Consider the following 15,447-nt stretch of genomic DNA (forward strand, 5'->3'; position numbering starts at 1 on the left):
TGATACACGATCTTTCTTATCGACGTTTGCTCGCCGATTCGAGTTAACCTTGCCAACTTTGCCAACGTTGACTACGGAATATCGATGAAACGGTGATCGTTTTCGGTATATACGAGGTTTGTCGTAACTAGCCAAAAACACGCGGCATGGGTGTTGGCGAGAAAAGAAAGCGAAACGATATCCTTTCGTTCGTTTCGATCGTTACGAGGTCTGTTTGTCATTGAGGAAATGGCATTTCAGGTTGCACAGAGAGGAAAGAACCACGAGGCTACGTTCGCTCATTGCCACGTAATATTATATGATTTTATTTGTAAACGCGAAACTTTCCACTACCGTTATCCTGTTTCGTTGAAAGGTCCTAATGACACGGATAGGAACACGTGTAGCGAAAGACGAGAAATTCGCTTGTGCAAAGTCCGCTTGCTCGACGAGATTTTATAACGTTACCGACCGATCAGATCAACTTGCACTGCTACGCGAACAAAAACCCATAAACAAGGAGAATCGGTGGAACGTTCGTCGGTTCGGCAAAGCGTACGTACACAGCGAGTCGCACGGTGCGTGGAAATGCTCTAATTTCTCCGTATCCTTTAAGTAAAATTATGTTGCGGGTATCTCGAGCGTGAATACACCGATTATATCGCTTGCATCTACTATAAGTAGCTTGACGTACGACGTCTAAAAGTAACTTTGTCGAATCTCGAATAACGACACTCGATAAAATACGTGTGTTTCTTCGAACGTGACGGTCGTGCGTTTCTTTCGCGACGATTACAAAAGCGAGCGTGACGGGCGATTACGCGGCGTTGTGGCAAAAAATAAACTTAGTTCCGGCTTTTCGAGCGTTTTCGTTCGATCGTAAACTCTACCCACTCCAAGATCCATACCCGCTCGAGATACTTTACGTAACTCTTTCGTCCTGACGAGTTTTTCTTTCGCGGCATCGTTCTGTCTTCGACAGTCGTGCAAACGTTTCTCTCCTTGCAACCGTATCGACAGAAAAGTACCGCTTCGCCTCCACGTTCCAGCGATACCGCGACGCGTTTTACGTCCCTACCACGTGACGCGACAGCAAGAGGGTTATGCGGATGGATCGACGTTCGATCGAGTTTCCGGACAACGATTCCAGAAGGTTCCTCTTGCGTCGCAGTCGTATCGACGCTTATCGACGAGAGCTGATTTATCGTCGGCGAAAATTCTGACAAACTGTTTTACCTGCGCTACTTCGTATCGTTCGTTCGTTATTAACAGACTCGACCCTACGTAATAGTCGACCGCACTACAAATCGAACTTGAGAGAGAATTTTCAAGTTTTCATTCAACTAGTATTTACGTCGAGGCGGAAACGTACCGATGATTATGGCATTTAAGTTCGAATTATTACGGATATCGATGTCTCTAACCGCATATTACGTTCTGTTTTACCTACCTACGTACTTAAATAATATACATATGTATACCAAAGTAAAATATGGATAGTAAAACACATTAGCGCTGTGTCTTTTAAAAAGATAACTCAAGTATATTCTATCGATAAGGTCGCGAGTTATAATGCTTCTAATTATTAATCTATCACGAATTTGCATACTTTGCACTAATTTAAATATCGTTGCCACGAGTCCACCAAGATATAACGTACGAACCTACCAATATATATTAAGTTGTTCGAAAAGCGTCTTTCTTTTACAGACACGTCTTTTGCAACGAAGCATCATTATACAAACGTGAAACCTAATCTGTCGAACGTTGTGATCTTTATTTTGATAGAACAAAATTGATCATACGTAATTCGATAAAATAATATAAAACGGAAAATGTCGTGCGTCCATTATTTCCTTATAAAACGTAAGAAACATTTCCGACGACCTGATGGTAGGTGGCGTAAATTCAGATTCTGCAAACCTTCGTTTACGTTATAATTTTGAAGCTGCCGTTGCAAAAGAAATCGAAGCGTTCGTAGCGAATGGATGCCGCGGAAATCTCGCAAATATCAGAAAGCTCAGGCCGGACAACGTACGCGCAAATATTGACTTCGTATTTTGCCCCCTTTGTCAGCAGCTTCGACAAACGTATCGGGGGGTCTATAATTTTCGATTTTAACGGAAACAACGAAGCTGTCCGCATTATGTTGCGCCGTACAAACCGTACAAACCGGATTGTTTGTATTTAGTCTCGAACGTAATATTTGTAACACGGGCCGAGTGCCCATTACGCACGGCATGGTGCGGTGTATCGCGAACGCACGGAACCGCGTATCCGCTAAATGGAAGGCCTTCTCCTCTCTACATGTACATTCGTATCTACTCGAATGCTCGTTGACGTCCGCTGACTTTCTCCGCTTTTCAGATTCTCTTCCACGCGGTAAAACGAATCGATGACTTCAAATTCCAGTTCCACGCCGGTGCTCGTATTTCTGTTTATATTTTTGCCACCTTCGTGCTACGAGTACCACCCTATGAATCTTTTATTCTTCGAGACGTCCCATCGAATACCAAATACCAAATAAACACGACTCGACTACGATTAACGCGTCTACGTGAATTTTCGATTTTACGATCGTTGAATTCATCGATCGAGGAACGACCCGTTTAACGAGTTAACCGATACGCCTTCTATTCGTCATTGACTAGAAATCCGTTTGCCTTACAAAGTCTGAAATCCACGCAGTCTGATGGCTATAAATATTGGCGTAAAGCTGATCGGCGCGTGTTCCATCGCCACGTGGCTGAACAAAGATCGAAAGAGTGAAAGAGCGAGAGCGAGAATGGCGAAATTCTGCGGACGTGAAACTACTTAATCGATCCAACGACACAGCTGATCGTAATGGTTTCACTTGCCGAGAAGTTTGTACAGCCGTTCGGAACACGTAATCTCCGCGACTCTCGCGATTCGAATCTTCCGCAATTGCGGCTCCGGGATACGCGACGATTTCCACTCACGTTCGTAAAGTGCGCGTTTATCAACGAGGGCCGAGAGACGACATCGTACGTTTGTAATTCGCGCAAAATGATTTCGATGTATGGCGTGCACCTTTGGCGTAGCATGATGCTAATAGGACCTCGTAATTAGTCGAAAGCTAGATGGATGGAGATCGAGAAAAGCAGAGAGAAAGAGAAAGAGAAAGAGGACGGGGGAGGAAAGGTAGCGAGGATGATAGGGGAGGAAACGAAAGGGGTAGATAACAGAGAGAACAATCGTAACTGGCGCTTGGTTATACGGAGCATAATCAATTAAATGTGGTGCACGCGGGCTTATGCGGTGTAACGACGCTGCACCGATTACGATTTTCCGCTAATTCTCACCTCTGTTACTTTTCTTTTCCGCGTGCTTTTTCTGCCCCCTAGATATTAACATTACCGGTATTTAATTGCCTTTTAGGAAACGCGCTCGGACCCTTGGGAGAAACACCAAGTTTCTTCGATATAACGTGGCTCGAGAAAATGCTCGAACACTCGTCGACATCTTTTACGAACACATATTACGTTGTACGAAAGTTTCGAAATTTTATTAGCATTGTAACGACACCCAACTGTAGTAACTAAATATTCGTTAGATTAATACGTTTAAGATGGTTAAGCGGTAAATATTTTGTAACTGGCGCGTAATAATTCTGCATAAGCTCGACAGTCGTGGCTCGTTGAAGTTCTAATGAAATTTCAAGATGTTTCGTACGATACACGCGTTACACGCACGACAGTTTTCTATGACGAGCCACTGTACGTGAAAATCTTTGGTCACAGGGAAGGAAAAATCGCGAGAGAATAATCCACGTTGAAAGAGAGATCGCTGGAAGAATTGGATGCCGATTTTTGGCTAAAACGACGTATAAATGCTAAACGCGCGCTCCAGTATTCTTGGACGAATAAAACGAAAAGTGTTTCAAAATAGGTTAAAATTACCTGTTGCTGGTCGGTACACAAAGGCATTTCCTCCAACTTCATTTCTGTAAAGGAAAGAAAAAGGGAAAATAGTTTAACGATTTATAGAGTTTGAGCAAAGACCGCCTAATTTTAAAATGCAATTGCTATCACGAGTTGCGTGGCTATTTTCGTACGAATGATAAAACGTTTTAATATAATTATTATCGATACAGTTTCGTTTGTTAATATAATTGAACGTAACGTAATATAGTTTGGTTGGTCGATTTTGCAGATCGTATCCGTCGCCTGTGCAAAATGGTGGACCGAACGGCACCCCGATGAATTGCGCTGGTTCTCAAGGTAAGAAAAATTCCAACAACAAAGCGAGAAATTGAAATCGAATTGGTACGCGTGTTACTATAGTCGAACAAGAAGAGAATACGCGCGCGTTCCGAAAGTTCACAGGGAAATTGTACATTTTGGAGATTGGAACGGTATTTCGCAATAAAGGAAGAACGTCGCTGATTAATCAGTGCAGCGAAAAATTCGGGAAAACGTTCTACATATTAAATTAGCGTTGTATTAAATTTATTGGCGGAGTTCTCTTTTAAAGATTGGCCCGGCGCGGCGCATCGGATACGCTCGCAACCTCTATAGTGTGCGAACAATTTCCAACTATCAAACGTCGGCGATGTATAAAAGCAACGACTCCGATATTTCAGAGGAAAGTTTCAAGCTACGTTGAAAAAATTACCCCCCTCGTGACAATTCAATATTGCACGATTACGCGGACAAAGGTATAACGAATCAAATATCGTTTTAATTTTGTATATTGTATCTTGCAAATACGACTACGCACACAAGCCGAAACGTAGGTGATTCATGCGTTTGGCATCCCACAAAAACGCCCGCTTAATCGCGTACGTTCATTTTCAGATTCAACATATACCGTTGCTCGTATTTTCAACGGGAATTTCGGCGGAAAAAGATTTTTCGAAAGATAAGCGTAAAATCGTCAAATCACCCGATAAATATCAGCTCGTAACATTTCCTTCGACATTCGCGTTTTTTCCTTTAATTTCCACCTTACTCGATCGAATTGTTCGAGAACGTCGCGTCCTCGTTACGAATTTCCCTCGGATAATGGCACGTTCCAGCGAACGCTGTTCTTAGTCGTACGTTACGCAGGAACAAGAAAAGAGAAACAATAAAAAATTCATTAATAGAACACGTTTCTTCCGCGAGTTCTATCTCGTTCGATGATAACATTTCGTACAGCTCATAGTCTCGTTATCGTTTATCGTGGCGTTTAGAAAGCTTATTCGACAAACGAGATACTCTGCAAGTCCGTGAAAGCTAAAGCTCGAGAAAGCCTAGTCGTAGAGGTATCTTTTTTTAACCGTTGCTCTGAATTTTCGCGATAGCAGCATCGTAAAAACCGAGCGAAATTTTGGGTAAGCGATTCGACGATATCGAGAGTGTAAACGCAGGGTGGAGGTTGAAGAACGCGTAAGAAACTGTTTCAGAAGAATCGAAATTTTATGGAAAGTGTCGACTAGCGGAGATATCGCCGATGATGAACATTTTTTCCCGGGTCCATTGAACGATTACACGCGTCGTTGAGCAACTTTCGGGCGCGTTCTCGGTTTCGAAATCCTCGAATTAATACATCGATCGAACTTACTCTCGTATCGTTCGTATTAAAAAATCTGAACGAAGGTTAACGAGACGCGACCGTGAAACGTACAGACGCCGAGGGAAGGAAACGGTCGCGAAGACTCGTGCGAGGAAGGATACGACGGATTTCGGAGCTGGAGTTTCGAACGGCGTGCAACGACATTTTATTCGAACTGGCGAGATACGGTTCCGCATTTGCGGAAAGTCGAGTCGCGATGTAAAAATATACCTGCAGCGATAAGCTGGTGGAAAAATAACGCCACGTTTTTCCGTCGAGATCGATATTAAAAATATTCCAAAGTAGCGGGAAAACGTAGGAACGAGAAGGACGAGGAAAAAGGCGCTGCGAGAGAATCAAACTCGTTCGAAAAAGGAGCCGAAGCCTCTTCTATTCGCGATGATTCTCGATCTTCCATGTTCTTTCTCGAACACGTTATTTTCTTTCCTATCGGCAAGATAAACGAAAAAAGAGGGAAAAGTGAAGCCACGAGAAACCGCGAAAGATTCGAGTTCGAAGATCGAGGAGGATCGAAAAGTAGACTCGAAATTGCTAAGTTGCTAACGATCAAGGCGAGAAGAGATTGAACCGACGTCGGTGGGTGCGATGTCTTTTTCTGTGCAGGGGTGATGGTAAAGCAGGAAGCGAGGGATGACGGTTACGAGACAAGTCCGGACCTCGAGATGAGGAGCACCGGTGGTGACAGCAGTCAGCAGTACCACACGCCACTGACACCGCACACACCGCACACACCACACACGCCGCACACACCCCTCACGCCGATATCGGCGACAGCGCATCAACCCCAGCAACCTGGCTCGACCGCTTCCACCCTCGGACAGGTGAGTTTTTTCCTATTTCTCTCCAGAGGAAGGTACACCCGCGAAACCTCGTTCGAATCCAGTTTCCACACCTCTTCCCTTTCTATCTTCCTTTCTCTCCTGCCAAGCTTCCTAACAAATCTGTAGCCAACATTCGCTTGTTTCCATTCGACCACCAAGTTTCCATCGAAAATTTCATTCCTACTAATCGCGTGAAACGTGAAAATTATATTTATCGGACGGAAGAGTATTTTTAGCTTTCCAACGAACTACCATCGAGTATACTCGAGAGGATATCTCGCTTAATCGATCGCAGTGCTACGTGAACGTATAATTCCCTGCGATATAAACAATGTTCTTCTAAGCTTTGCAAGTAGTTTCTCGCATTTGCTGGAAAGCTTTGTCGAGTCAATTTTTCGTGTAAGCGCGATATCATGGAATCGAAATTAGACGAAAGAAAGGCGAACAAAGGACGTGAGCGTAAAGAGCAAAGGTGACGTAGCATGAATCGCGCAAACAGATAACATTAAACGATGCGCTGTTAATCGACACCCGTGAGTTTCCGGAAGTGGACGATTGCGCAAGGAAAAGTTCTTAGGTCTGTTTAGAAGTGAATCAACGACCGACAGAGACGCTCGTTGCGAGCGATCGTATCGATCGGATCTAGTGGCCGTTCGATGAAAATTACGAGCAATAAATTAAGACGAGAGCACCGCGACGATCGGCAGATCGGGTTTCCGCGATGATACGCCAAATGGTCGATTCGCGTATCCACGTTAGTTTTACGGCTGGCTTATGCAACGAGGTTTGTCGTTGACACTTCACAACGTGAGTTACGCGAATGGGTCTGGTCCATCACACTTTTCGCAACCTATTTTTTCGGCACAAGGTCGATCCAACTAAACATTTGATACACGTACGTATCCAAGACGAGGTAAAGGTGAGAGAATTTACATATTGGGGAAAAGTTTCGTGGATAAAAAACCTTGTACCGTGAACTGCGTATTGGAATTATTGACACCAGTTTGCGATTCAATTCGTCCCATTGGACATAACGATAGAACAGTGTTTTATCCGAATTGCGCTGCTCGACTTGAATTCTCGCGTTGAACGGCCCTCTTTCGCGCAAGCAATTAATGAAAAATGATAAACGTGCTCGACCGGATGTAAAAGGCTGTTGGTTTCTTATGTATGGTCCACACTGATCACAACTGTTGGCAAATAAACGCAGCAAAACGTTTCTGTTATGTACCGTACGCTGATCAGTTCGTCTGCTCGCGAAAGTGTGCAGGATGTTCGTAAATATCTTAGATTTGGAAGTTTCGCGATGTTTATTAGATAACATATTTATGGTTCCTGGAGTTTCACTGGGTTTCAGTGCATTCTTGATAGATTTTCAGATGGAATTTTAAACCTGTCCCGAGGACATTCAAGCCGAATGTACACGAAACAAAGCGCAGCGAGCTATTAGAAATTCGACCAGAATAAATAGCACGCGAAGAAACGATAATCAGACGACAAACTGTCGGTGAACCGTTGACGAATCATGGCAACCGATTGTCGCCAACTGCTCGTCAACGACGGTATGAACTCGGCGTTAGCCTTCTCGTGGGTATCGCTTAATTTTTAAACGCGAATCGTACATGTCGAGTGCTCTCATGTCGCACCAAGATAACCTAAGATCGAGGCTAAGAAGTCGAAAGATAATCGGTCGCGGCGACCAAGCGGACACTGATAAAAAATATCCCTTGCTTTTGTGCTCTGCACTCAGCACGGTTCGTTCGAAGATTGCAACCAATAGCTATAGATAATCGTGTCACTGTCGCGTCGGCTAGTTATCTCCTCGTGAAATTTACATCGATGATCGATGCGCTCTCGTCCGGTTGCTGCCTTTTCGTAAGAACCGATTCGTTAACCCTAATTTTCTTCGATTTAAGCGGTCGGTATTCCTTTTCTTCTTTCTTTTTTTTAGATTCAAGATTCCTCCTTTTAGCGGAATTATTTCTTGGCTATGTATTATACTAATATATATCTTCTTGTAGTTCTGAATCCTACGTTGCTAATAACATGCAGTACACGCATGGTAGAAAATGAAGAAACCTTTTTTGAATACGATTTGGACGAATAGGAAAACGCGACTGCATAGTGGCAAAAGAATATGTCAAAGACGGTTAATTAGCCTCACATCGGCTATCGGTTCGCAATCGGTTTTAAGCGGTTGAGATCGTCAAAAGCTACTACGAAAACACGTTGAAACGGGAAGGTTCACGGGCATCGAGAAAATGATGAGAACACGAATAAAGACGTGTGGACGGGAATTGACGTGTAGCGAGTAATTACGAACAATAATCTGTTTGACAATTTTGAAACACTATTCCGCGACTAGTACGTGTATATTTTACGATCGTACGTGATCACGATACCGTGTGCGTCCGCTCTCTGCCTGTCGTTCAAACGTTATTTTCCCAACGACGCATAAAAAACCCACTGCAAATTCGCCATCGCTGTTGTCACGATGACAAAAAGTTGTAACAAGTTAGTCGGATGTTGATCGCACGGAATCGGCCTGATTAGTTATGGTCTGTTGATTTTTTTCTAAAGGAACAAGGAGAGCAAGAAAAAGAAAAAAGAGGAAAACGCAGAAAAATTAGTTTTGCTAAAAGAGAATGTGATTCGTAGGTGGCGATCAAGTGCGAGACTCCGGTGGATCCGTACTCGTTCGTCGACGAGGAAATGTCGATGGGCGGCATCAGGACGGCGAGCAGTCCGGTTGGCAATCCGGAAAACATGACGTGTCCAGCTGGAGGCCAAGGAGTCCTCTCTACACCTACGTCGACGCCGCCTGGATCGCTATCCGGACCGCAACATCTTCAGATGAACCTCGGCGTAATGAACGGCACCGTGAATCCCCAGTTGGCGGCGCAACAGCCGAAGAAACGCGGCCGCAAGAGAAAATCCGAGATGATTCTCACCCCCGAAGAGTAAGAACGCATACGAGATTTTCAATATCTTTTTCTCGTTTCCTTAAACGTTTCCTTGCCTTTTTTTTCATTTCTTACAACTATTACTACGAGATCTACAATTTCATAATTACGATCGGGTACAGTTCTTCCGCGATATATTTAATATCGGGACCTTCTTGCCAATTAAAAATTGCAGAGTTCAACTTCTCCTTTATGATTTCATAATTTTACGTCCGATTCGTTGCCGAAGATGTTACGATTAAACAATTTGCGAATATGGATAATTTGATTCGTTCTAAACTGTCATTAATAATAGTAATGATAATAATGATAATGCAATCACAGAAATTTCGTAATATTCTGTTTAAAAGAATTGAAATGTATGGAATAGATGGTAAAGAAGACAGAGTATCTTTTTTTGCTTCTGTAGCACGTTGACTGCCACGCGTGAAATCTCCATCAGGCTACGCGTGTCGCAGTACCCAGCGTTCTCTGCTAGGTACTCCCATCGATATTTTAGTAATGCGAGTAAATAATTTTCTTAATAAACCATTTTCGTATTACTTTTATAACAATTCAATAGTTTTATTATTTCCTTTGGAATATCTTTTCAAATACCTACGACGATCCTTCGAAAGTAGACAAATAAGCGTCACCCGAATACGGGTGACGCGGCCCTACCGGAAACTTTGCTGTCACCCGAATACGGGTGTCGTAGCAGTCAACGTGATAGAAAAGGAGAAATATGGCTTATATTTGTTACGAACTGCTCAACTGTTTAGCGAAGCTAGCGAACAGGAGAAAAATTCACGCGTGAACCGCGTTTAATTCGAAGATAAGGTAACGAGATAATTCGAATCGGTTGTATATTCGCGAAATAATTTTGGCAAGTACACCGCGTGCGATTAGTGTTCGTGGTCGACGGGTACAGTTCATTCTAAATAATAATTTGCGGCGAGGTCAATAGACGTGGATCGATGCGACCAGACTCGATTATAGCTGTTCGCTCCATGCGAACTTTGCTTCCACCGTAAACGAACTTCTTCTACGTAAATAACGCGTTCGCGATCGAAGGAATCGACCGGTCGTGAGCATAGTATTCTTCTCTCCCCTACGAAAGCTCGTTATATTGCCGATAGTTACGATACACCTTAAAAAAATTGTCTCCAATAGCGAGCAAGATTATTTGATTTGTTATAAGAATATTCGTCCCGTTTCTCTCTGATTCGAATTAGAAAAGCTTCAAATCCGATTTTTCGTTACAACCGACTGAGTCGTTGTAATTTTTATACGTGGAATAACATACTATAAACTTATAATTTGTCTACATCTTTGCTGTACTATTGTATTACCGCGTTCATTATAAAAAGAAAAGTCTGTCTCGAAAAGGTTGACCGAGGAAGATGGCTTATTCGCTCGGACTGGCATTTTCTTCTATTTAAAAGTCGTCTATTCTTTCACGCGTCGTTTCATTTCTATTAAGAACGAATCACATCGTAGGTGTTTCCATTCGCGAGCAACTAATCTAACCGAAACGAATTATTTCACTATTTGTCAACTTGGAGTCGCGCAATTATAGAAATTCGTTGATGAAAGACCCATCTAACAGGTTGATACAACGATACGATGTAAATTTGATTTAGGGCGGAGTTAGCCGAGGCGAAGAAACGAGCAAAGACGTACAAGGAGAGAAAGAAGCACGACAGATTCGACGGTATGCCGGAAGAGGAAGTGAGCAAACGCGTTCTTCCCGATCATCTTACCAACAACCTGGACATTATTATAGTAAGTTGACGAATGTTGTTCGTCGCGACAACTATATATATATATATATATGTCGGAGATGAAAGAACACCGGAACCTTCCCTTCGTTATTGAGCCTAGGATCATTGCCATTAGCTTCTCGAGTATCGAATTATCGCGATTACTTGTCAAATTCTATCATAATCATATTTGCACTAGTAAATATCTCCCCTATTGCATAATGATCACGTCAAATGCCAATAGGGATTCGTTTCACGCCCTTACCCTAACTTTAATCTTAACGCCAACCCGACATATATATATTTATACAATAGAAAAAGTTGGACGTGGAAGCGCGATCGAGCACGATGATGCATCGTTAGTTTGGGTCGTATAGTTCCGGAAGGAAGTCGTCGCGCGATCCTGTCCCGTCGTTTTTCGCGAAGGAAGAAGGATTAATCGGATTATCCGTCGGCATAACGGGCGTCTGGTTAGCAGGAAAATCCATCTCGAAGGTAGCGAGACGGTAGGAACAAGTAACGACGACAAATAGCCGTTTGTAGCGCGTTCGTCAGGTGTCGTAATCGCTTTAATGGTCCATACCCAATTCGGTTATCACGCTCGACGTTGGTAACGAGCGCGTTCACCACCTTCCTATCGCGGGCCGTTTCATCGAGCACCGTGTCGATCGAAAATCGTTCTATTTCCAATCGGCAGGACGCGACGCAACGGGACACGCGTTTGCGATATTCCCTCGGTTTGTGAAACTCTCTCGCCACGACCTTGACTCGCGCATCTCGCGAATCGTCCGATATCCGTCTATTTATACGCTGGATCGCGATTCACTCGAATTCCCGATCGTTCGAGGGAACATAAGATTTCTGTAATCGTGTCACGAGAACGACGCAAGGATTCCTGGCGATCGCGCCTCTAAAAGCGAAACAAGCTGGAACGACAGGGTAAGAGAAAGATGTAAAATGTGCAGGAAGGGTGGGGAAGGTAGAGAGAGGGAGAGAGAGAGTCAGTTAGCGGCTGGTTCATATTCATATATTACGCGGAACGAGTAGTCAGCGCGGTCGATCATCCGTCAAACGGTGTAAACGCTTTAACGGGCCGTGGGCAATTCGGTTATTACGGGCGTCGTTGTAATCGAACGCAACGGGACACCGGTGTCGGCCGGCCTTCGTCGAGGCTCTCTACCCCTGGATCCCCGATTCGAAGCCCCCTACCCTCACGGCGGCCTGCCCCTCTGCCTCTCTATGCTCTACCTATCGAATCCCCCGGCCCCCTAACCCAGACCTGCTCCGATCTCATCGACGCGCGTTGTTTTCAATCGGCGACAATTCCACACCCTACCCTGGCTTCCAACCCCCGTCATTTTATCCTCGTTTATCCCGGCCGAAGCGCCATTCGACGCCGACCGACCGGCTAACGCATTGGCGTTAACGCGCTAATGCGATACGTACTTTATGTACGGAGGGAGAGAACTCAACCACCCGTACGCAACAAACGATATAACGCGATTTCGACCAAAAGTTCCACGACCCCTCACGCGATTCACTCTTTCCTCTGTCTGTCTGTCTCTCTCTCTCTCTCTCTCCTCCTTCTCCACTTTTACTCGAACTCTTCTTGATTTTTAATTCTTTTCAAAAAGTAAGAAAAAAACCAACTTTTTCCTGTTCGCTATTTTTTTTATTTTTATTTTTTATTTCTGTCCCTCTCGAGAAAAATAACACGTACTTGGTCGACGCTCGAGGCTTCCATTACTTTGGCCGAGAAAAGTGTAAAAAGTTAGGGTCGGTGTCTATCGTTGGTCAACAACGAACGGAAAGACAACAAGTGTTGTCGCGTATAATAATCGGGACGGATATCGGTGATCAGTGGCTACCGCGATAAAGTCGTTGGCAGAGAATAAACGAAAAGCGGGAAGAAACGCGAGGACGAACGTGTCCAACAGCGTCCCTGTCACGTATCCTTGGACTTTGTCGTTATTAATTGTTCAACCGACGGAGCGAAGAGCGAAGATAATGTGGTTGCGCAACAGGTACTACCACACCTGTCTCTACCGCGTTGCATAATCGCGGCTAAGAACGATGTATGTGAAATCCGTGTACGCGTGTTTCGCGCCGGGAAAGGAATTGACCGTACGAAACAGCGAACGCCAACGTGTTCAGCAGGATCGTTATCTTCCACGTTCGTCACGTTCTCCTCGCGAGAACCTTTCGACCGAGGACGAAAAGTACGCGTGGCCCGGCAACTAGCGGCTAGCCGATGCTACTTTCGCCGCGTTTTCGGCAGAGAAACGATCGATCGATGGTCGGAGCGTCCAAGCTAACGGCGTATAAAGTTTCTCGCTGGCAAGAGAGATTTCGACGCGACGAAAGGCGTGGAGGCGGGAAACACCGAGAAACGAGGACGAGTCGCCTCGAACGACGTCCGCCGAACAAACCTGCCAAGACAATAATTCCATCGTCGGGTACGGAAACTAGTTGGAAATAAGCCTACCGCGTAATGATCTGTGGGAGATTGAAGCAGCGCGCCTTCGTAACGAGTATTTCGAGCGGGAATAAATCGACGAACAGCCGATAAACCTAAATTAAGCGTATTGCCATGATTTCCGCGTGGTTATCGCCGTTCGCGAACCAACGTGAAAGAAGGTTTGCGATCCGCTTACGACCAACAACGAGATCGGTGACCACGATCGCCAGGATCTCCATGCTCCTCGACCCGAGAGTCTATCCGGCTTGAAGTTAATGGGATCGATTTTTGTCACAGATTGGAATCAACCCGGGACTGTTCGCCGCTTACAAGGGCCACCACTACGCCGGACCGGGAAACCATTTCTGTGAGTTGAACTCTCGATCTCTGTCTTCTTACCGTAAAACCTATTGTTCCTTTACTCTCGACAACATTTGCGGAACACACGAGCGTACCGCGTTCCCTGGAGAACGGCAAAAAAAGATGTATCGCGAATGCTTTCTCGATTTTGGTCGCGATTACGCGTAACGTGGCCTTCGTTCTCAACGACGCGGCGTTGCGTCGCGTTAAGAGAAATCGCGCAAGATCCGCGAACGCGATTAACAGTAACGAGAAGCGGCTCGTTGGAACGCAAATTACCCAAGCCGGTTGGCGCGTAATGCTCATCGAAAAACTCGGTCGTTCCCCCTATTTTCCTTGCCTTGATGCGTGCTCGGCGCGATCGACCGAACAACGATCACCGGTTATTTTTAACGCGGCTTCTAACCAAGCGGGGAACGACGACTCTCGACAACGCAAACGCGTAGCCAAGCAACCGTCTTGTCGCTGCTTGATTCGTTGCTTCGCTCGTTTAACGTCTCTGCTCGCCGCCTACGCTTCGCTGATCTCGCTGAGAAGCGGCATCGTCCACAAGTCGCTTTTCTTTTTTTCTCCGTTTTAAACGAAACGGCTATTCCACTAAGCATCCATAGGCTTTCTCGATCCGGTGATCGTTCGACTCGCACCATCGGCCCTTTTAACTCTCGCGCAACCTGGATCAGTCGTTGCCGCCACAGTTTCCAATACTTTGTTTCTCAGCGGTAAACCGAATAACCGATTAACATGGCATTTTACGTCTACGCGACGACGACATTTACACGAAGAATGGAACTTTTTTCGTACAGTCAGAGATACACGCCGTACGTCGCGACTAATCGCGTGACATAGAAAATCGGTGTAAAATTCTCGACTCCTCGAGATTGTCACGTAAAATAACAAAAGAAAAAAAAATAGAAAAAAATAAAAAAAAAGGAACTTTACTTTTTTCTAACAAAGTTCACAATTTTTACTTCCGAGCTCTAGGCGTGACTTTTCAAGACTCTTACAATTTTTTGACTTCCGATCGGATCCTTTGTCACCCCTCAATATCCCCACTATCCATCCGTTTGTCAAGCGTCCGCGATCGCCGCCACGCGCGCCTTCTCCTCGAACATTCGGCGGAACGACCGTTGGGATATCAATGTCTCATTAGGCACTTCGGCGATATACATTGTCGCCGAGTGCCGCCATATCCTTTGTCTCTGATTTTAAAGTGAGCCGATCGTGACAGCGGCCTGGTCTCTGATGTGGATTGACATTACAATGTCGTAAATTGAGGAAAGAGAATCTCGAAAGATGATCGTGCGAGAGCGGTGTGCGATAACAAAATACGTAATTATCAGTTAGAAAGTAACGAACGCGAACCCGCGTAATTCGGTCGTTCGAGGGTTAAAGGCCCTTTATACGGTCCGATTGAAATCGATCTCGAAGGGGAAAAGATCTCTGGAAGTTGATAGCGAGTCTCTCTGGCTGTGTTTTCGCGGCGCGTACTGGAAAGAGCGGCGGAGGGAGGATTCTTGGACGAAACGTAGGCCCGCGCTCGATCGACC

At 44.9% G+C, this 15,447-nt stretch overlaps 2 protein-coding genes across 2 annotated transcripts in view; one reads left to right on the forward strand and one right to left on the reverse strand.

The window, feature by feature from the left end:
- LOC100648272 (DNA (cytosine-5)-methyltransferase 3B) overlaps positions 1-15,447 on the reverse strand; it is a 60,548-nt gene that overhangs the window by 34,405 nt on the left and 10,696 nt on the right. The window contains exon 2 of the mRNA XM_020866576.2: positions 3,900-3,943. Within this exon, the coding sequence (XP_020722235.2) occupies positions 3,900-3,941 (42 nt within the window). The 5' untranslated portion in view covers positions 3,942-3,943. The remainder of the gene's footprint in view (positions 1-3,899; positions 3,944-15,447) is intronic.
- Positions 1-15,447, forward strand: part of LOC100648503 (probable serine/threonine-protein kinase yakA) — a 53,152-nt gene that overhangs the window by 21,433 nt on the left and 16,272 nt on the right. Inside the window, exons 3-7 of the mRNA XM_003393647.4 lie at positions 4,153-4,220; positions 6,160-6,377; positions 9,036-9,337; positions 10,963-11,104; positions 13,838-13,907. Of these exons, the coding sequence (XP_003393695.1) occupies positions 4,153-4,220; positions 6,160-6,377; positions 9,036-9,337; positions 10,963-11,104; positions 13,838-13,907 (800 nt within the window). The remainder of the gene's footprint in view (positions 1-4,152; positions 4,221-6,159; positions 6,378-9,035; positions 9,338-10,962; positions 11,105-13,837; positions 13,908-15,447) is intronic.

This window comes from Bombus terrestris, chromosome 2, assembly GCF_910591885.1.
Source record: "Bombus terrestris chromosome 2, iyBomTerr1.2, whole genome shotgun sequence".
NCBI lineage: Eukaryota > Metazoa > Arthropoda > Insecta > Hymenoptera > Apidae > Bombus > Bombus terrestris.